At 45.2% G+C, this 22,977-nt stretch overlaps 2 protein-coding genes across 5 annotated transcripts in view; both read left to right on the top strand.

The window, feature by feature from the left end:
• LOC138358371 (uncharacterized) overlaps positions 1-19,928 on the top strand; it is a 24,527-nt gene extending 4,599 nt beyond the window's left edge. Inside the window, exons 3-4 of the mRNA XM_069316208.1 lie at positions 3,307-3,536; positions 19,476-19,928. Coding sequence (XP_069172309.1) covers positions 3,307-3,536; positions 19,476-19,928 — 683 coding nt within the window. The remainder of the gene's footprint in view (positions 1-3,306; positions 3,537-19,475) is intronic.
• LOC123768664 (acetylcholinesterase) overlaps positions 1-22,977 on the top strand; it is a 159,623-nt gene that overhangs the window by 18,936 nt on the left and 117,710 nt on the right. The gene's annotated exons all lie outside the window — the stretch shown is intronic.

Genomic DNA, 22,977 nt, shown 5'->3' with positions numbered 1-22,977 from the left:
CTGTAAATACACCTAAATGAACCAAACAATCAAGATCTAACTATGTACATAATATAAAAACGTTTGATAAAATGCATTACACAGTGTGTGTGTGTGTGTGTGTGTGTGTGTGTGTGTGTGTGTGTGTGTGTGTGTGTGTGTGTGTGTGTGTGTGTGTGTGTGTCGAATAATGGCACATTAGCGTTGGCGATGGTCTGCTTTTTGTCCGTGTTTTCCCGTGTGTAGGATGGGTTGGGGTCAAAGTGTCAAGGAGTCAAGGGGTCAAGAGGTCAAGGGGAGAAGAGGAATTCTTCAGTGTGAGGGAGACTCACTTAATGCGTAGGAGAAGAACGCATAAAGGAAAACAAAGGAAACATAAAGGAAAACATTCAGGAACTAAAGTTCCTGAATGATAATACGACATTATCAAGTCGTATGTAAGTTGACAATGGTCCAGGACGGACCGAAACGTCGTAATGCTTTTGCGCTACCACCCACAGGATGAGTATGGGGTGCACAATAAACTTGCCGTAGAACAATCAGTCGTCGTCTCCTCATCTTCTGGTGTGTGGTCTGATCATCAATGATAGTAAAGTTCGGATGTTAAGTACTCACAAAGCCATCATCAAGGCAGTCTGGTCTGCAGGCTACGAGAGTTAAAAAAAAAAAAATATAGAAATTGATCACAGGTAAACACGGGAAACACACACGCAGTCTAGTGTGTTCTCGGTAAGTCTCACGTTAAGTTGCAATTCCGTATTAATTTCGGAAAAGCGATTAACTTAATGCTGTGTAAATATTTGCAGAATGATTGGTGGAATCTAACGCCATCTTCATTGTCTACACACACACACACACACACACACACACACACACACACACACACACACACACACACACACACACACACACACACTAAGTATACTAAGAATTAAGAGGCATGAGCGACAAGGAAAGGCTGCGTGAAATGCACCTCACGACACTGGAAGACAGAAGAGTAAGAGGAGACATGATCACTACCTACAAAATTCTCAGAGGAATTGACAGGGGTAGATAAGGATAAACTGTTTAACACGGGTGGTACGCGAACAAGAAGACACAGGTGGAGACTGAGTACCCAAATGAGCCACCGGGACATTAGAAAGAAATTTTTCAGTGTCAGAGTAGTTAACAGGTGGAATGCATTAGGCAGTGATGTGGTGGAGGCTGACTCCATACACAGTTTCAAATGTAGATATGATAGTGCCAGTAGGCTCAGGAATCTGTACATCAGTTGATTGACTGTTGAGAGGCGGGACCAAAGAGCTAAAGCTCAACCCCAGCAAGCACAACTAGACGAGCACAACTAGGTGAGTATATACATCAAACGGATATCATCAGCGGCATAAGCAAGGCTGGCAAACATAAGAACGGCCTTTAGAAAACCTTGTATACCTCATATGTTAGACTAATACTGGAGTATGCGGCTCCAGCCTGGAGTCCACATCTAGTCAAACACAAAACGAAGTTACAAAAGGTTCAGAGGTAGGCCACCAGGCTTGTCGCCGAGCTGAGAGGAACGAGGTACGAGGAAACATTACTGGAACTAAACCTCACAACACAGGAAGACAGAAGGGTTAGTGGAGACAGACACGATCACCACCTATAAAATTCTCAGGGGAATTGACAGGGCAGATAAACTATTTAGTATGCGGAGCCGGTCGCTGAGCGGACAGAACACTGGATGCGTGATCCTGTGGTCCCGGGTTCGATCCAGGGCGCCGGCGAGAAACAATGGGCAGAGTTTCTTTCACCCTGATGGTCTGTTACCTAGCAGTAAATAGGTACCTGGGAGTTAGTCAGCTGTCACGGGCTGCTTCCTGTGGGTGGTGGCCTGGTCGAGGACCGGGCCGCGGGGACACTAAGCCCCGAAATCATCTCAAGATAACCTCAAGGTAAGCACGAATGGTACGCGAACAAGGGAACTCAAATAGAAACTTAGTACACAAATGAGCCACAGAAACATTTGAATAGTATGGCATTTACGAAGTCTTCATACATGGCCTTCAGAGCAATTTACACGACGTATGAGAGCAACTTATCTTCCTCAAACTGAATTCACCACAATTTCAACACTAACGGCCCAAAAGGCACTGGCCACGAATAGGGTTAAGTGGATTACTTAAGTTCGCGAGTTTCTGGTTAAGCAAAGCCGCATACACGTTGCATGCCAAATAGTGAGGACGGACTAGAGAGGAAACCCAAGAAACTGAACCATCACACAGCATGCCTGGAGAAATTGTTCAGATTTACGCTAATGATGTTCACATAGCGATGTGTCTCTCTCAAAAGCATGTCTATTGGATGTTTTTCAAATATAGAAATACACACACACACACACACACACACACACACACATATATATATATATATATATATATATATATATATATATATATATAGGGAGTGGTAGGAGAAACGGACACAAACTGTATTGGGGACCTAAACATTCCAATGCGTTATGTGTGGTTTCCTACGGGTCCCCTAGGGTAAGGGTCCCCTTCTTCCAGCCAGAGGTGGTACTCCCTTCCATTATATATATATATATATATATATATATATATATATATATATATATATATATATATATATATATATATATATATATATATATATATATATATATAATGTGGACGAGCGCACCGTACCAAAGATATATGATAGGAATTAAACAACGCAACACTTTGGCCATAAACTGCAAACTTCAGACATTTTGGACCACATGTGTGAGATGTGTGACGGGTGCCCAGAGCGTCACTGGCAATGACAGAAAAGCGCAGAAAAATAATAAATAAAACGCAAAAATACATCTCACTAACTTCGCTTCAGAGTTAATGACAAAACAGAAGAGTTTGTCCAGCCTGTGGAAGTGTGGAGACCGGGCTGGGGTCGAACCCTGTGTTTCACACCACCAGCCTGCTGCTCTCTCTCCACCTCCGTCTCTCTCCCTCGCTCTCGCCACCTCTCTATCTCGATCTCTCCCTCGTTCTGTCCACCACTCTCTCCCTCGATGTATCCATCTCTCTCCCTCGCTGTATCCATCTCTCTCCCTCGATGTATCCATCTCTCTCCCTCGCTGTATCCATCTCGCTCTCGTTCTCTTCATCTTTCTTGTTCTCTCCCCCTCGCTCTTCCCTACTAATTCCCATTCTCTCCAACTTTTCTTGAGTTGTGAGGGGAACTATCTTCCCCCATGAACTGTGACGAATTTTATATTCCTCCTTTCTCCGAACTGATATAGAGAGGGAAAGAGAAATAAAAATAAAGAGACAGAGAATATATCCACAGCCGATAACCAGATAACAACAGCTGGAGACATATCTTTAAAACAACAAAGCGTTGCAACAACACGTGAAGAGGTGCAACAAAGGCCAGAACACTGCAACAAGACGAGAGGTGAGGAAAAACAGGCACGAGGGGAGACGGGGGCAGCAGGTAAGAAAGAGCAGCAGAAGGAGAAGAAGGAGAAGGAGGAGGAGGAGAAGGAGAAGGGGGTAGGGATGAAGAGATTAAGGCAGGTAAGGGGTAAATATGGGCAAGTGGAACAGGGTTATCTTGAGGTTACCTTGAGATGATTTCGGGGCTTTTAGTGTCCCCGCGGCCTGGTCGAGGCCTCGACCAGGCCTCCACGCCCAGGAAGCAGCCCATGACAGCTGACTAACACCCAGGTACCTATTTTACTGCTAGGTAACAGGGGCATAGGGTGAAAGAAACTCTGTTCATTGTTTCTCGCCGGCGCCTGGGATCGACCCCAGGACCACAGGATCATAAGTCCAGCGTGCTGTCCGCTCGGCCGACCGGCTCCCAACCTTACCCCGACCAGGGTAAGGGGTAGATATAGGCAAGTGGAACAGGGGCAAGTGGTGAAAACTTCCGTTTCCGGCTCCATGCGTGTATTTAACAACCACTTGAAGGTTCGTTCGTCACCAGCCTTGTCCGCGGTGCTGGCAGGGAACCTGGTGGGGCCACCGCTGGCACCGCTGTCACTGGTGCCCTCACTGCATTTGGTTAACAGTGACCACTAGTAATAGCAGCTAACCCATTGAGTGTAGGAATGAATGCAGTACAAACACTCCCATCACCCAAAAAGTGATGGGAGAATTTTGTAGTGTAAAGCTTAAACTCGTTTTTTTTGTATTAAAACCATTGTTGTCGAACTTTCCTCTATTTGTTTTATATTGTTTAATGCTTTATCATTTGGTAATGTTATTGTTAGTGCAAATTATTAATTTGGGTTGCATCTGTTCACCCCCAGCAACCTCAACGTTCAAAAGGTGTTGTTTTAGCTGTTCTTACCCACCTTCAGGTTACGAAAGGATCACCTCCAAATATATATTCAGCCACGTGTTCGTTATACAGGTTATCTAAACTAGTTACATGTTATGTTACCTTACGTTTAGTATTCATCTTTTAATCGTTTTTAGTGTTGAAGTGACACGACGCGTAACTTTGTTTTTTTTATTGTGCGATGAATGATTTATTCAATCATGCAATCAGCCTGTTCCAACACTAAGTAATGGAGAATGATTATTAAGACCATAAATTACTACGTCACAACGATGTGTGTGTGTGTGTGTGTGTGTGTGTGTGTGTGTGTGTGTGTGTGTGTGTGTGTGTGTGTGTGTGTGTGTGTGTGTGTGTGTATGTGTGTGTGTGTGTGTGTCCTCACCTAGTTGTGCTTGCGGGGGTTGAGCTGTGGCTCTTTAGTCTTCGTGTAAAGACTCTGAAGATGGAGCTGACGTCTACCAATCACACGACAAATATTTACACAGCTTTCAGTCAATCGCTTTCTCGAAATTAATCTCGCATTATAGCCTTACCTTAGATTTACTGAGACCACACTCGACTGTAATGGCAATAGGACTTCGGAAATGTATTTGTAGTGCAAATAAAAACGAAGGCTTCACATATATCCTCCTCCACCCTCCTCCGGCAAGGGTCCGTCTCTCTTGTAGTGGAGACTCACCAGCTCCTTCAGACACTATCACTCACTATCACTAGAGTGATATTGAATTTTCCTGGTTTGCACTCTGTTCTCAGAGCGTACTCTTGTTTGAGTGGATCTTCCTACCACGGTGCTTATCTTTTCAACTCACTATTATAGGCCCTTCGGACACAAACATTCACCTCTTTAATGTTAACACGAACGAACAAATCATTTACACATACGACCGCTATTTATGTGAATGTTTTGCCTCATTCATTCCCCCGTGGTCGTCATTCACGCCCATGGGATGGGGTGAATGAGTCTTTCTAAACAGGGGGAGAAGGGGGGTGTTATTCTTCCACCAGGACGACTACTCGTCCCCTCAAAGCAACCAGGCAGTCACTCACATTATTGACAGTCACCTGCCCCAGGGAGCCTTTACTCACACTATGGGTCGCGTCATTCGTCCCGGGAGGTAATCATTCATGCTCATAAGGCAGTCACTCATACCAGGAGGGGACCGTCACTGGCCCTCACTCGGCCATCACTCACCGTGCAGGGTAGACGCACACACACACAGCCCGCGGGCTGACAACTTCCCGTTTGGAGCGTGCGGAAGCGGGTAGTAAGTGGTGTATGTCCCTCCACCCCGGCCAGGAGCCATTATCCTCCCGCCTCACCCAATTCAGCTTCACACCTTCACGACGAAAAATAATTGCATTCCCAGGAACTGTGAATTTTGGCACTCGGGCATTTACCATACGTCCTCTGGGTTTACCATAGGTCCTCTGGGTTTACCATAGGTCCTCTGGGTTTACCATAGGTCCTCTGGGTTTACCATAGGTCCTCTGGGTTTACCATAGGTCCTTTGGGTTTACCATAGGTCCTCTGGGTTTACCATAGGTCCTCTATGGACCTATGGTAATATTCATTCATACCATAGGTCCTCTGGGTTTACCATTTGTGCTCTTGGTTGTTTCTACACCAGTTCCTGGGTCAATATTATGCTGATCAATTTCATGGTGGAGGTCGCCGCCTATGTTATCTGTTCAGGCTCAATTCTGAGTCCTTTTGCTTACTTATATTGTTTTATTTACATTTACCGCTCTGCCTTTTTTTATATATTTATAGTTTCCTTTAAGCTACTTACCTGGTCGCCTACTGAAAGGTAACGCTTACTGTGTCTAGTGTCTTGAGACGAGTGTTTGCTTCGTTACTTTTCTGAGTTTTCACATTATTCAGGCGATGAGTCACAATAACGTGGCTGAAGTATGTTGACCAGACCACACACTAGAAGGTGAAGGAACGACGACGTTTCGGTCCATCCTGGACCATTCTCAAGTCGACTTGAGAATGGTCCAGGACGGACCGAAACGTCGTCGTCCCTTCAACTTCTAGTGTGTGGTCTGGTCAACATTTTCACATTATTTATTGCTTTTTATCTAGAGTAAAAACAAATTGTCCTTTTCTTTCCTTTCTCATTTTTTTTGTAATTTTTTTTGTTGTGCATGTTCTGATATTGTTGTCTTGGCATTTTATCTGTAACCAATGGATTTCGACACTTTTTGTACGATTCTTTTTCAACGAGTTAAAATTCTGTATTCAGTTTTTGTATTTCCCGAAAGCATATTATATTATGGCGGATGATGTTCTCCCGACTGTAGGTCCCCGTGGATTGTCTCCGCCGGAAGTCTATATTCACTCATCTAGGCCAGCCACTTGGTCTAGACGGTAGAGCGACGGTCTCGCTTAATGCAAGGTTGGCGTTCAATCCCCGACCGTCTAAGTGGTTGGGCACCATTCCTTCCCTCCGTCCCATCCCAAATCCTTATCTTGACCTCCTTCCAAGTGCTATATAGTCGGAATGGCCTGGCGCTTTCCTCCTGATAATTCCCTCATTCTCTGATAGCATGATAGCATTTTGATCATTTGGTCTTGTTCCCCTTCGGTTCTAGTTCTATACTAAGGATGGGAATATCGGGCTCAAGTCTTTGCTGACTATTAAAGGAACTTCATAATCAATTACCTCTACGTCCCTTTCACCTGGGTTGTAGGAGACTCGAACCGTGGCCCCCCCACGCATGTGAAGTCGAAGCTATATCTACTGGGCTGTGAGTGGTCTTAATAAGGAAGGTTATACCACTATGTCTGATTCACTGGATGAAAATCTGGCGTCCTCATCTCTCAGCTTCTGTCTCCTTTTTCCTCGGCAGCTATTTATTTTCTTTCGTTATTTAATGGCCTGTATTAAAAATGGTTTTCTTAAAATTTCACTCTCTATATCTTAGCTGCTCTTAGTGGTGGTCTCTCGTAACCCAGTCAATTTCACCCTGACTGAAGTCTCTCATGATTAGGAGTCTCCCATGATTTCCTGCCCGAAACGCTTCGCGTACTAGTGGCTTTACAAGATTGTAATTACCAAATTATGTATCCTCACAATCCCAATGTACCTTCTTGTATATGCATAAATAAATAAATAAATAAATAAATAAATAAATAAATAAATAAATTATTAGTTGTGATGTTATTTTTGTTTTTTGACGTTAATGGTGGTATTGGTTTCTTCACACTGTTATTTAGTTATTCTGTTTGCTTCGGTTTGTAAAAGAATGTTCTCTCTGTCCTCCCCCTGTCCTGTGAAGCCAGTGGATCCAATAGAGTCTGTTACTGGCATTCTGATAGTTATTTTTGAACTTTTTAATTGTTTTATCCTGGTACTGACTGGGAGAACAGTGTGGGATTGTGATAGGGAGACGGGTGTAGAGGTGTGTGATAGGGAGATGGGTGTAGGGGTGTGTGATAGGGAGATGGGTGTAAGGCTGTGTGATAGGGAGATGGGTGTAGGGGTGTGTGATAGGGAGATAGGTGTAGGGGTGTGTGATAGGGAGATGGGTGTAGAGGTGTGTGATAGGGAGATGGGTGTAGAGGTGTGTGATAGGAAGATGGGTGTAGAGGTGTGTGATAGAGTGACGTGTGTAGGGGTGTGTGATAGGGAGAGGGGTGTAGGGGCGAGTGACAGGGTGACGGGTGTGGCTGGCTGGCTGCTGAAATCTGACCACAGGACCGTGTGTATGTTGGCATCATTGGCGTGTTAGAGTGTGTCAGTAGACGAGAGGATTGCGGCTGTTTAGGCACCAATCCACACCCACGAGCCAAGCACTTCTCACTGCACCAGTCTGACGGTAACTCACAGAGGAATCTGTGAGTCCTCTGTGAGAACCCTGATTCAACCGATTCTCTGATTCAACCCTGAGAATACAGAGTCGAATCCTCTATACGTTTATGTTCAAACATTTCCAGAGGCGGTAACGATGATCTCTTTATACTCGCGTGTCCAAGTGTTACCCGGGCAAACAAATTAACATTATAGTAGACAAATATGTTAATATTATGTTAATCCTGGATCTTATCGTCACTGCAACCCCACGAATATAAATTTATGATCTCAAGACCTCATGAATGTGACACAACTAGCGTATATAAAATTAAGTCACGTTTATAAAATCAAATATAGTTGTATGTGCGTTTTATTATATATATATATATATATATATATATATATATATATATATATATATATATATATATATATATATATATATATATATATATATATATAGTGCCGGTGTGGGCCATAGATGACACAGCAAACAATATAACAAAGCTAAGGACAATATTTACTCCTCTTTATAAGCAAGAGTAAAAATACCTATGTAATATGGCTCATCCTTAACAAACCCAACTATCACGCCCTTATAATCAGGTAATTAGAAGTGGTGCCAACACCACTTCTAATTACTGTTAACTGTTAAACACGCCACAGTCACCAACAGTCTGGAGGAGTGGCACAAAGTTCCGCGAGCGTCACCAGCAAGTCACAGAAACGTCTACTCATACTTTCACAAAGTCTTCAAACTCATGGTAATCAACCTGCTTGAACGACGGTTTTGCTTCATGCAGGTCGGTGTTCGATCCCCGACCGTCCAAGTGGTTGGGCACCGTTCCAAAACCCATCCAAAATCCTTATCCTGACCCCTTCCCAGTGCTATGCAGCCGTAAAATGGCTTGGCGCTTTCGCCTGATACTTCTCTACCTGCATGAACTGAGTCCAGATATTGAAAATAAATTAGTAAATACTAACGAGGGAACAAGTCTATAGATTGCTGAACAAATAAATTTACTGGTAATTTGAGACCGCTGGATTGTTCAATCGTAGGCTATAGACATATGACTTCCTTCGGGTAGGTGCAAATAAGAGCTGTCTCGTATAAGCCAAAATACCTTCATGCACTTGTATATTTTTATCAGCGACTACCGGCTTGTCAGGGGAGGCAGATAATAGTTATTTTTCTGCGTCTCAAAAACGTATATAGTTCAGGAAGTGCAGAAGAAACAAGTTAACATCGACAATAGCCTAATCAGCCACACGTTTACAGGATCTGATGACCATAACAGAACACAAATGGTGTTTGTAGCGACTAAAGGATTACGCGTGTTGATCAACAACATTGTCTGCCATGGGACGCATATGATGTTTTATTACTTTTTTGAGCTGAAATATAATAATATGTAGTCAGTCGTCTGAACAGTTTTCATGAATAATGATCGTTCGAGTTGAGTGCGTCACGCGTGTCACTGATGGCAGGAACCTCCTGTGGTTATAATTGCAACAATTGCGGCCTTCTCTTGACAAATATTTTATCACGACCATCAGTCTTAGCGGTAGAGAGCCGCTGGAGCAGCAATGGGTCGTTAGAGTGAGGCGTGTCTCACAGTAATCAAGGCAATAATAGGTCAGTAGAGGACCTTCGTGGACCATTAGTCTTCAAGGTAATTTCTTTTTTCATTCTCTTTATCCCGTTCCTCTTGCCTCCTTTCTTCCGTCTCCTCGTTTAGTCCTGTCGTCACCCCGCGCCCTTCGCTCTCTGCAGCGTCCGAGGCCTTCAGAACATCCTTGACAGGGAGGTCAATAACAGTAGTACGGTAATGGTCTTGGTGCGGCCACCGGTCCCAGAGCCAGTGGTCCAGTCGTGGCCCCACTCCCTTATGCGCACGCTGTTCCTCCTCTACCTGCGCTAAAGTCCTACTTTACGTACAATTAACAGCGTTTAACTCCTTGCTAACACTGCCCGAGAATAAATATGTATCTGAAGACTTACATATCAAAGTACATATGACGGCAAATATTATAAATTTGTACCCAAGCTCAAATCCAGAATTTGAGTGATCAAGGCCACATTATCTCCCTCAACATAGTGTCTCGTGCTGTACTGTTGCTCTCTAGATCATGATGTCTCTCTGGACTAATTGACGTCTCGGATGTCTGCCCTTGTAGCTGGCCTAGGCTCGGGGCCTGGGCTCGGGGCCTGGGCTCGGGGCCTAGGCTCGGGGCCTGGGCTCGGGGCCTGGGCTCGGGGCCTGGGCTCGGGGCCTGGGCTCGGGGCCTGGGCTCGGGGCCTGGGCTCGGGGCCTGGGCTCGGGGCCTGGGCTCGGGGCCTGCTCACGGGTACGTGAAGAAATGCCGTTCTTGCGGGTGTTTGAGAGCGAGAATGTTATGAATGAGAATATTAGCTGGCGAATCTGCTGCTTTATTATGGCTACACCTGTACCACCCTCTTCTCCACACCACCACCGGCTCCAGACCTCTCCCCCACACCACCACCGGCTCCAGACCCCTCCCCCACACCACCACCGGCTCCAGACCTCTCCCCCACACCACCACCGGCTCCAGACCTCTTCCCCACACCACTACCGGCTCCAGACCTCTCCCCCACACCACCACCGGCTCCAGACCTCTCCCCCACACCACCACCGGCTCCAGACCTCTTCCCCACACCACTACCGGCTCCAGACCTCTCCCCAACACCACTACCGGCTCCAGACCTCTCCCCCACACCACCACCGGCTCCAGACCTCTCCTCGACACCACCACCGGCTCCAGACCTCTTCCCCACACCACTACCGGCTCCAGACCTCTCCCCCACACCACCACCGGCTTCAGACCTCTCCCCCACACCACCACCGGCTCCAGACCTCTTCCCCACACCACTACCGGCTCCAGACCTCTCCCCAACACCACTACCGGCTCCAGACCTCTCCCCCACACCACCACCACCGGCTCCAGACCTCTCCCCCACACCACCACCGGCTCCAGACCTCTCCCCCACACCACCACCGGCTCCAGACCTCTCCCCCACACCACCACCGGCTCCAGACCTCTCCCCCACACCACCACCGGCTCCAGACCTCTTCCCCACACCACTACCGGCTCCAGACCTCTCCCCAACACCACTACCGGCTCCAGACCTCTCCCCCACACCACCACCACCGGCTCCAGACCTCTCCCCCACACCACCACCGGCTCCAGACCTCTCCCCCCCCCCACACCACCACCGGTCCTCCAAGCCTCCGCTACCATTACCGAGTGAGTTCATACCAAGTGAGAGCAGCACGCCTGGCTAGCCTCTCTTGCCTCATTATACAGAACAACTCACACTGAGCGGACCAGGCTCGTCCTCTCTGTTATATCTCCTTCATTCTCTTCTTGACAGGAAATACAGAAACACTACTGTGCTGTAGCCGTCACTAGGACCACAGACACTGTGGCCAGAATCTTTCGGGTTCGTGATTAACATCAAGCGACCAGTATCCACACTTACAATTTTCAAAGAAGATCCTAATCACAATGATTTAATACACAAGGAAATCCCATTACGGTGATGTATCAGTGAGAGAATAAGTTGGAGTTCTAGTGACTACAAGAAATTATTGGTCTAAGGTGTTGTCTGGGAGCACGCGGAGGATAGACTACTCCTCTTGGCTCCTATTGATTATTTTATCTAATATCAACATAAATATGATGGCTTTAAATTGATATTTATGCAACAATTTATTCAACTTTCAAGTGTAATTTAGATTTAACTGGACATCATTGTTGATTAGTAATATTCGTATATTTTGCCGAGTGAATGACACTGTGGGTCTATAGCTCAGTCTGTCCTCCAAAAGTTTCCCAACGTCAAGAAACTGTCGTACTAAAGTGCCCTTATCCCAACCTACCAGAGGACCCAAAACAGAAAACGGGACAGTATATCTTATTTCGCGAGCCGCTACCATTTGACGGGAGACATCTCCCGTCACGCAGGGTGCAGTCGCACCTCCACAGATCTCCAGTATCATCTATTGATACTGGAAATGGCTCAAAAGGGCCACCACTTATGGGTTATTCATGCCCAAGCCACCTTTTGGGTGGCTTAATCTTCTCTCTCTCTCGCTACCATTTCTAGTGCGACAGTTTTTGGCCTTAGGTAGAGTATACGTCAAAATGCGACGTTCTATTTAGGAGGACGAGTTGTGCGAGCCTTAGACTTTGAGACTAGTCGATGACCTAGCTTCATCTTGAGTGACCCAGCATCCAGGGGTCAGGTGGATGACACAAAGCGTGTCTCAAGGTGTGGGTGACACGTCCTCATCCGTCAAGTCACCTATTTTCCCATTTTTGTTGGAATAATTACGAGGGGAGATCCCGATTGATAAATATAAATTTTTAAAGGACGAAATGTTTAATTCATGTCGAGCAATGACGGTTTTGTATGTATTAGATGTGGAATGATATTGTCGCGGATTTAGAATGACAGTATGTCTCAAGTCTGTGTGTAGTAGGTGTGGGATGACTATGTCATAAGTCTGAAGGTGGTGGAAGGTTATGGCGTATAATTCCGGTTGTGTGTTATCATTGCTATAATAATCCGGGTTAGTACACTAGACCCATCATATGGTAGGTAGATAGTGAAGGTATACCAACAATACGATAGGTAATGGCGTCATGGTAATATATGTGTGTTATGTAATTAACATTCTCATATGATGATGGACTATGAGACGATTGCCCTCAAGTTCCTCTGAGAGGAACTTGAGGGCAGGAAACACGAATGCAGTCTACGTTTCCCTTGTGTTTATGGGAAACTGACATGCAGCTCCAGTGCCCGCCTCTTGACCCGTGCACAAACCGGTTGAGATGAGTAGGTGAGGATAAACAGTTCGTAATCCAGGTATAGTGGCCCCTTGCGGGCTGTATAAAGGGTTACGGGGCCAAGGTCGGAGAATAAAGAGGCGGGACATAGAAGGTAAACACTCCAGTGTGGACCCACACGCAAGCGGAAATCATGACCAGCTCACGTGTACACACGCTACAGCGCTGATTGGAGTCCTGGAATCAAAATTATGCTCACGCACCGACGCCAGGATATACAGGTGCTATAAGGGGCAAGATAATGCGCGCAAGTGGACAGCGCTAAGGGATAGTTGTCCTTATAGGGGGCCCGGGTTCAATTCCCGGTTGAGACAGAAACAAATGGATAGTTTCTTTCACCTAATGCCTCTATCATGTAGCATATATGATAGGCCGGTATATTAGACAACCGACAATTAGAAAGGCGAGGTCCAACAGCTCGATTATGCGGGCACAAATAGTAAATACACACACACAGTGATGGGGATAATGTGGGATAATTCTTGTATAATTTATCCCCAGGACATCCCCTGTTCCTAGGACACTGACTTGATGCCATAAAAGCCGCTACAGTTGTCAGTCTCTCACAAAACAGTTACAGCCTCGCTCCTGTGCCTGGTAAGTCCATTACGGGCTCACTATTGCCCGTGCTACTTGGAACTTTGTTCCCAATAGCTGAATCTTTAACAAACAACGTCAGTCTCGCTCACTGCTGAAGAGGGTCCTTGTTTGGGACCGAAATATTCAGTTTACGGTATATATATATTATATTATATATATATATATATATATATATATATATATATATATATATATATATATATATATATATATATATATATATATATATATATATATATATTTCAGTGTTTGACTATAATTAGCTGGTGTAAACATGTAATTCCCAAGCTGGCTTAGTACACACGGACGGCCATAAGAATAATAATTGTTCAGAGTTCTCTCATTCTCGGGAGAAGTGAGGGAGAAGGGGGAGTGCCCGAAGGTCTAATGCAGAGAGACTCTGGGAGATGTGGAGACGCTGGTGGGAGATGCTGGAGAGAGAGATTATAGAAAGACATATTACATGAGAGACAGACAAATAATGAGAGACCTGAATATAGCCCTTAAGGTCAACAGTACAGGCAATGACAATAAATATATATCTTAAAGAAGTGATACAATATGAGATGGAAAGGAATGACAAGATAACGAAGAGAGAGATAGTAGAAATACAGAGAAAAAAGATTGTTTTTTTTTTCTCTTTCTCTCTCTCTCTCTCTCCTTATACGAAATCAAAGCGTAAACATGATAAAGAACGAACAAGAGAAAGAAAGGAATAACAATGTGACAAACAAAGGAAGAAAATGATAAAGTATTACAAAATATAAATGTTGTGTAGTCAACAACAATACGACGGGAAACATTAAGGTAAAGTGATGGTAATCTTAGAATTTGTAGAACAACAAGAGACAAGAGAACATTGCACCAGCAGGAGACTAGAGAACATTGCACCAGCAGGAGACTAGAGAACATTGCACCAGCAGGAGACTAGAGAACATTGCACCAGCAGGAGACTAGAGAACATTGCACCAGCAGGAGACTAGAGAACATTGCACCAGCAGGAGACTAGAGAACATTGCACCAGCAGGAGACTAGAGAACATTGCACCAGCAGGAGACTAGAGAACATTGCACCAGCAGGAGACTAGAGAACATTGCACCAGCAGGAGACTAGAGAACATTGCACCAGCAGGAGACTAGAAAACATTGCACCAGCAGGAGACTAGAGAACATTGCACCAGCAGGAGACTAAAGAACATTGCACCAGCAGGAGACTAGAGAACATTGCACCAGCAGGAGACTAGAGAACATTGCACCAGCAGGAGACTAGAAAACATTGCACCAGCAGGAGACTAGAAAACATTGCACCAGCAGGAGACTAGAAAACATTGCACCAGCAGGAGACTAGAGAACATTGCACCAGCAGGAGACTAGAGAACATTGCACCAGCAGGAGACTAGAATACATTGCACCAGCAGGAGACTAGAAAACATTGCACCAGCAGGAGACTAGAAAACATTGCACCAGCAGGAGACTAGAAAACATTGCACCAGCAGGAGACTAGAAAACATTGCACCAGCAGGAGACTAGAAAACATTGCACCAGCAGGAGACTAGAAAACATTGCACCAGCAGGAGACTAGAAAACATTGCACCAGCAGGAGACTAGAAAACATTGCACCAGCAGGAGACTAGAAAACATTGCACCAGCAGGAGACTAGAAAACATTGCACCAGCAGGAGACTAGAAAACATTGCACCAGCAGGAGACTAGAGAACATTGCACCAGCAGGAGACTAGAAAACATTGCACCAGCAGGAGACTAGAGAACATTGCACCAGCAGGAGACCAGAGAACATTGCACCAGCAGGAGACTAGAGAACATTGCACCAGCAGGAGACTAGAAAACATTGCACCAGCAGGAGACAAGAAAACATTGCACCAGCAGGAGACTAGAAAACATTGCACCAGCAGGAGACAAGAAAACATTGCACCAGCAGGAGACTAGAAAACATTGCACCAGCAGGAGACTAGAGAACATTGCACCAGCAGGAGACTAGAAAACATTGCACCAGCAGGAGACAAGAAAACATTGCACCAGCAGGAGACTAGAAAACATTGCACCAGCAGGAGACTAGAAAACATTGCACCAGCAGGAGACTAGAGAACATTGCACCAGCAGGAGACTAGAAAACATTGCACCAGCAGGAGACTAGAAAACATTGCACCAGCAGGAGACTAGAAAACATTGCACCAGCAGGAGACTAGAGAACATTGCACCAGCAGGAGACTAGAGAACATTGCACCAGCAGGAGACTAGAAAACATTGCACCAGCAGGAGACTAGAGAACATTGCACCAGCAGGAGACTAGAAAACATTGCACCAGCAGGAGACTAGAGAACATTGCACCAGCAGGAGACTAGAAAACATTGCACCAGCAGGAGACTAGAGAACATTGCACCAGCAGGAGACCAGAGAACATTGCACCAGCAGGAGACTAGAGAACATTGCACCAGCAGGAGACTAGAAAACATTGCACCAGCAGGAGACAAGAAAACATTGCACCAGCAGGAGACTAGAAAACATTGCACCAGCAGGAGACAAGAAAACATTGCACCAGCAGGAGACTAGAAAACATTGCACCAGCAGGAGACTAGAGAACATTGCACCAGCAGGAGACTAGAAAACATTGCACCAGCAGGAGACAAGAAAACATTGCACCAGCAGGAGACTAGAAAACATTGCACCAGCAGGAGACTAGAAAACATTGCACCAGCAGGAGACTAGAGAACATTGCACCAGCAGGAGACTAGAAAACATTGCACCAGCAGGAGACTAGAAAACATTGCACCAGCAGGAGACTAGAAAACATTGCACCAGCAGGAGACTAGAGAACATTGCACCAGCAGGAGACTAGAGAACATTGCACCAGCAGGAGACTAGAAAACATTGCACCAGCAGGAGACTAGAGAACATTGCACCAGCAGGAGACTAGAAAACATTGCACCAGCAGGAGACTAGAAAACATTGCACCAGCAGGAGACTAGAGAACATTGCACCAGCAGGAGACTAGAGAACATTGCACCAGCAGGAGACTAGAAAACATTGCACCAGCAGGAGACTAGAGAACATTGCACCAGCAGGAGACTAGAAAACATTGCACCAGCAGGAGACAAGAAAACATTGCACCAGCAGGAGACTAGAAAACATTGCACCAGCAGGAGACAAGAAAACATTGCACCAGCAGGAGACTAGAAAACATTGCACCAGCAGGAGACTAGAAAACATTGCACCAGCAGGAGACTAGAAAACATTGCACCAGCAGGAGCCTAGAGAACATTGCACCAGCAGGAGACTAGAAAACATTGCACCAGCAGGAGACAAGAAAACATTGCACCAGCAGGAGACTAGAAAACATTGCACCAGCAGGAGACAAGAAAACATTGCACCAGCAGGAGACTAGAAAACATTGCACCAGCAGGAGACTAGAAAACATTGCACCAGCAGGAGACTAGAGAACATTGCACCAGCAGGAGACTAGAAAACATTGCACCAGCAGGAGACAAGAAAACATTGCACCAGCAGGAGACTAGAAAACATTGCACCAGCAGGAGACTAGAAAACATTGCACCAGCAGGAGACTAGAAAACATTGCACCAGCAGGAGACTAGAAAACATTGCACCAGCAGGAGACTAGAAAACATTGCACCAGCAGGAGACTAGAGAACATTGCACCAGCAGGAGACTAGAAAACATTGCACCAGCAGGAGACAAGAAAACATTGCACCAGCAGGAGACTAGAAAACATTGCACCAGCAGGAGACAAGAAAACATTGCACCAGCAGGAGACTAGAAAACATTGCACCAGCAGGAGACTAGAAAACATTGCACCAGCAGGAGACTAGAGAACATTGCACCAGCAGGAGACTAGAAAACATTGCACCAGCAGGAGACTAGAAAACATTGCACCAGCAGGAGACTAGAAAACATTGCACCAGCAGGAGACTAGAAAACATTGCACCAGCAGGAGACTAGAAAACATTGCACCAGCAGGAGACTAGAAAACATTGCACCAGCAGGAGACTAGAAAACATTGCACCAGCAGGAGACTAGAAAACATTGCACCAGCAGGAGACAAGAAAACATTGCACCAGCAGGAGACAAGAAAACATTGCACCAGCAGGAGACTAGAGAACATTGCACCAGCAGGAGACTAGAGAACATTGCACCAGCAGGAGACTAGAAAACATTGCACCAGCAGGAGACTAGAGAACATTGCACCAGCAGGAGACTAGAGAACATTGCACCAGCAGGAGACTAGAAAACATTGCACCAGCAGGAGACTAGAGAACATTGCACCAGCAGGAGACTAGAAAACATTGCACCAGCAGGAGACTAGAGAACATTGCACCAGCAGGAGACTAGAAAACATTGCACCAGCAGGAGACTAGAGAACATTGCACCAGCAGGAGACTAGAGAACATTGCACCAGCAGGAGACTAGAGAACATTGCACCAGCAGGAGACTAGAGAACATTGCACCAGCAGGAGACTAGAGAACATTGCACCAGCAGGAGACTAGAAAACATTGCACCAGCAGGAGACAAGAGAACATTGCACCAGCAGGAGACTAGAGAACATTGCACCAGCAGGAGACTAGAGAACATTGCACCAGCAGGAGACTAGAGAACATTGCACCAGCAGGAGACTAGATGTAACAAACTAGGCTGTTGTAAGAATTATTCCAGAAGGTTCCAGAAGTTTCGTGTAGGGACCTGACCTCAACAACGCACATTCCTCTGGGGATTAGCAGGTCTGAGTCACAAATGGCGGGCGTCTCTGTTCATAGTTGCGTATAATGAACCATTCTATAGTAGTCACTTATTTAGAGAAATTAGCCTTTATTCATTTTGTATTAAAATTGTATTGTATAATATTACTGGGTACAATATCAAGAGTATTCTAATTATTGAGTTAAGTCACCATCAGTGACGTCACGAATCAGATCTAAGTTGTAAGGCGGAGTGACCGGCGGTCATAGGTCATCAGAGTTGACATGTCCACTATTTCTCAAAGTTCAAATAACCATTTTGGGGAACGGGAACAGCTCTGCCGTTAGATGCTTGTGTAATTTAACTTCAGTAAAATAATTCAACCAGTCTGGATCAATTCAGTACAAACAGAGGTTAATTGTTATAACTTAAACCTTGCTAAGTAACTTGGTAAGCGATGCGGAACAATACAATGCTCTAGTCTGGGGAAGACCAGAGAGAGGTAGTCAGTGTGGACTCCAGATCAACGGGGAGAGGTCAACCATCTTACCTCTCCCCCAAGACCAGCCCCAACATCTGAGCTGGTCAACATAGAGGTATAGTTGCTATTGTTATTTATAGGGATAGTCAACTCATTGCCGTTCAGGTCAAGTAGGGAGTGAACATCTTTAGATTTTGTTTTAGTTTTCTTTTAATAAATTAATTAGTTAATAATTTGCATTTTTATTATTTCCATGTGTATGTATAGGTATATGAATTTGTCCTGGTCACGTGGTCCCTACGAGGCCGAGTTGAATTGGGCGCCGATTCTAACACCAAATCGGAAGTCATCTTTACCGTGTAATTAATTCCACACTCAAGGTCATCGGTTATGATGGGGATCAAGCCCCAAGGTTGATTAATTAGCATGATCGATCCAGACCTCGATCATTGCTCAGTGTTACTGGTCTGGTGGTGGCGGCGGAGGCGACTCTAGGGTTTTGCTCAAAGTCTATGTCACGTCATACGGGTTGTAGAATCCTAAGTCGGTCAATCGTCTTAGGACCACGTGGCGTGGAGTCGGCTTTAGTAAAAGTTTTGGAGTCCCTTGTAGAGAATAAAAAGTAAGAATACGGGTAGAGGGGGAGAAGAAGGAAAGATAATTAGAGAACTCCCTCCCCGTGTTACATAGAGAACATTGCACCATCAGGAGACGAGAGAACATTGCACCATCAGGAGACGAGAGAACATTGCACCATCAGGAGACGAGAGAACATTGCACCATCAGGAAACGAGAGAACATTGCACCATCAGGAGACGAAAGAACATTGCACCATCAGGAGACGAGAGAACATTGCACCATCAGGAGACGAGAGAACATTGCACCAGCAGGAGACGAGAGAACATTGCACCATCAGGAGACGTGAGAACATTGCACCAGCAGGAGACGAGAGAACATTGCACCAGCAGGAGAAGGAGAGAACATTGCACCATCAGAAGACGAGAGAACATTGCACCAGCAGGAGAAGGAGAGAACATTAGAACATCTGAACCAATGAGAGAACACACCAAACCTCAGCTCATAAGAGAACCTCCAATCTGCTTGTGTACCCAATCAAATAAATGGAAAGGAAAATTCAGGTATCAAGAATCTTCAGTCTGAAAAATGCTTTTACCTCGAGGGAATCTTCAATAAGTAATTGGAAACAAGTAAAAATAAACATTGGAATTGAAAAGCGATAAATTGACACTAAATTAAGACACACGATCGGAAAGGTTAGAGGTAAGAGCTGTATAGGTAAGTGATGGGAGAAGAGGGTAAAGAGGGAGCTAGGTAGAGAGCTAGCTAGGGAGGGTAGAGAGCTAGCTAGCTAGGAAGGGCAGAGAGCAAGCTAGCTAGGGAGGGAGGGTAGAGAGCTAGCTAGCTAGGAACTCGTTAGAGAGGCAACTAACTAAAGGGAATAGAAAAAGAGCTAGAAGGATAGATAGAAAGATATGAGGGATACCAGTCAGACAAGAGAGGAAGAAGGGATTAACGATTGGAGCGAGTGAATGATAGGTGGTCACGTCGACGTGTGAATGGACGTACGGCCGCACGGGCACGAACACACGGGTACGGGGGGGCATGCGAGCGTGCGGACAGGGCGTGCGGACAGGGCGTGTGAGGAGGAGGAGACATTTCGTCATAGTAAACTAGCAAGGCTCTAGTGGTAATATCCTGAGTGTGCTGGCTGTACACCAGGATAGCTGATAGATGATAGCTGTTGTTGTTATCTGTCCTCCTCACCACCTCCCCCCGTCCCAACACCTCACAGTCAAATTATTAGTTTGCTTAAAAACAGTCCATTAAACTGGTAAATAGATAATGCATTGAACATAAGAACACTTTAATAAGGGAACCTGCAGAAGGTCTATTGATCTATACCATGGGTATTTTGTTTCATATGACAATAATCCTGTTTTAAAACCAGTATTTACCCCCCAGGTCTTTTCTGAACTGAAATTTATCTAATCCGATGTTTCGTGTACTATTTCGTGTTGAGGGATTTAACACTTTATTAATATCCACTTTGATACTCATCTGCCCTACCACTAACTACTGAGAGAACCAATTCACACCTTGTCCTTCTCACACTCACTGAACCTCTGACACAAACATCGTCCCACTCACTGAACCACTGACACAAACATCCTCACACTCACTGAACCTCTGACACAAACATCCTCCCACTCACTGAACCTCTGACACAAACATCCTCCCACTCACTGAACCTCTGACACAAACATCCTCCCACTCATTGAACCTCTGACACAAACATCCTCCCACTCACTGAACCTCTGACACAAACATCCTCCCACTCACTGAACCTCTGACACAAACATCCTCCCACTCACTGAACCACTGACACAAACATCCTCCCACTCACTCACTCACTCACTCACTCAGGGCTTCGCTATTATGAGGCGAGAGAGATATATATCATGACAAAGATTTAGTTAAGAATACAGAGAAGACGAGCCTCAAAGTGAGAATGGCAGATTATAAGGCACATTAGATGTAAGATGTAGATAATGAGGAAAGTGATTAGAAAAGTAGATATTTATTAAAGGAAAGTTGTGTTATTGATTATTATTCTCTCTCTCTCTCTCTCTCTCTCTCTCTCTCTCTCTCTCTCTCTCCATTTAGAAATACACTCAACAGACCATTCCCATGTCGGCATCTATTGGCAATTTGCTCTTCGTCCTTGAGCAATTATCACAACTACACCAAAGCTCCATAAACAACTACAGCTTTATGACACCCAAAAAGACTTGAGATATATATTTTATTATTTTACATTTACACTCAAGATGGAGGCGTAATAAATATGTCAGTATATGAACCAACATCGAACAGTAAAGAGAGAGAGCATTTATTTATTCAATAAAGCAATATCGGAACGGAATTAATTGGTAAATAATTAACTGTTGATTGAAGTCAAGTATCGGGTATTTGAGACCCACGTAACTTGACTCAGGAGCGATGATAATTCGTAGATGCATTCATAAATTTGGTTGAAAGCGAGATGTATTCGCAATGAACGACTCGTCTTGCGTCAACTGAATAATTAAGAGAATGAATCGTCACTTGGGTCAATAAAGTGGAACATTCGTTGGAGAACTCGTAGCTCGGGACAACAGTGAGAGAACGTAGTGGGTTAGGCTCGTTGCCTCCCACAATTCCATCTCGTTGTGAATAACGAGACCCCGGTTGATACCTGCTTGATTGGGTTCTGGGAGTTCTTCTACTCCCCAAGCCCGGCCCGAGGCCAGACTTGACTTGTGAGAGCTTGGTCCACCAGGCTGTTGCTTGGAGCGGCCCGCAGGCCCACATATCCACCACAGCCCGGTTGGTCCGGCACTCCTTGAAGAAAGCTATCTAGTTTTCTCTTGAAGATTTCTACGGTTGTTCCGGCAATATTTCTTATACTCGCTGGGAGGACGTTGAACAACCTTAGACCTCTGATGTTTACAGTGTTCTCTGATTGTGCCTATGGTACCCCTGCTCTTCACTGGTTCTATTCTGCATTTTCTTACATATCGTCCACTCCAGTATGTTGTTATTTTACAGTGTAGATTTGGGACCTGGCCCTCCAGTATTTTCCACGTGTATATTATTTGATATCTCTCTCGCCTCCTTTCTAGTGAGTACATTTGAAGAGCTTTGAAACGATCCCAATAATTTAGGTGCTTTATCGCGTCTATGTATGCCGTATATGTTCTCTGTACTCCCTCTATTTCAGCAATCTTTCCTGCTCTGAAGGGGGAAGTGAGTACTGAGCAGTACTCAAGACGGGACAGCACAAGTTATTTGAAGAGTACAACCATTGAATGGGATCCCTGAATTTGAAAGTTCTCGTAATCCATCCGATAATTTTTCTGGCTGACGCAATATTTGCTTGGTTATGCACCCTAAACATCAGACATCATTATTCCCAAATCCTTTACATGCTGTTTTCCTACTAAGATTTAATTGTGCTTCGTACCCTGTATTATCTTGAGGTTATCTTGAGATGATTTCGGGGCTTTTCAGTGTCCCCGCGGCCCGGTCTTCGACCAGGCCTCCACCCCCAGGAAGCAGCCCGTGACAGCTGACTAACACCAAGGTACCTATTTTACTGCTAGGTAACAGGGGCATAGGGTGAAAGAAACTCTGCCCATTGTTTCTCGCC

The sequence above is a fragment of the Procambarus clarkii genome, chromosome 83, assembly GCF_040958095.1.
Source record: "Procambarus clarkii isolate CNS0578487 chromosome 83, FALCON_Pclarkii_2.0, whole genome shotgun sequence".
Lineage (NCBI taxonomy): Eukaryota > Metazoa > Arthropoda > Malacostraca > Decapoda > Cambaridae > Procambarus > Procambarus clarkii.
Note: the sequence above shows the minus strand (reverse complement) of the source record. Positions and strands in the feature narration are given on the sequence as shown.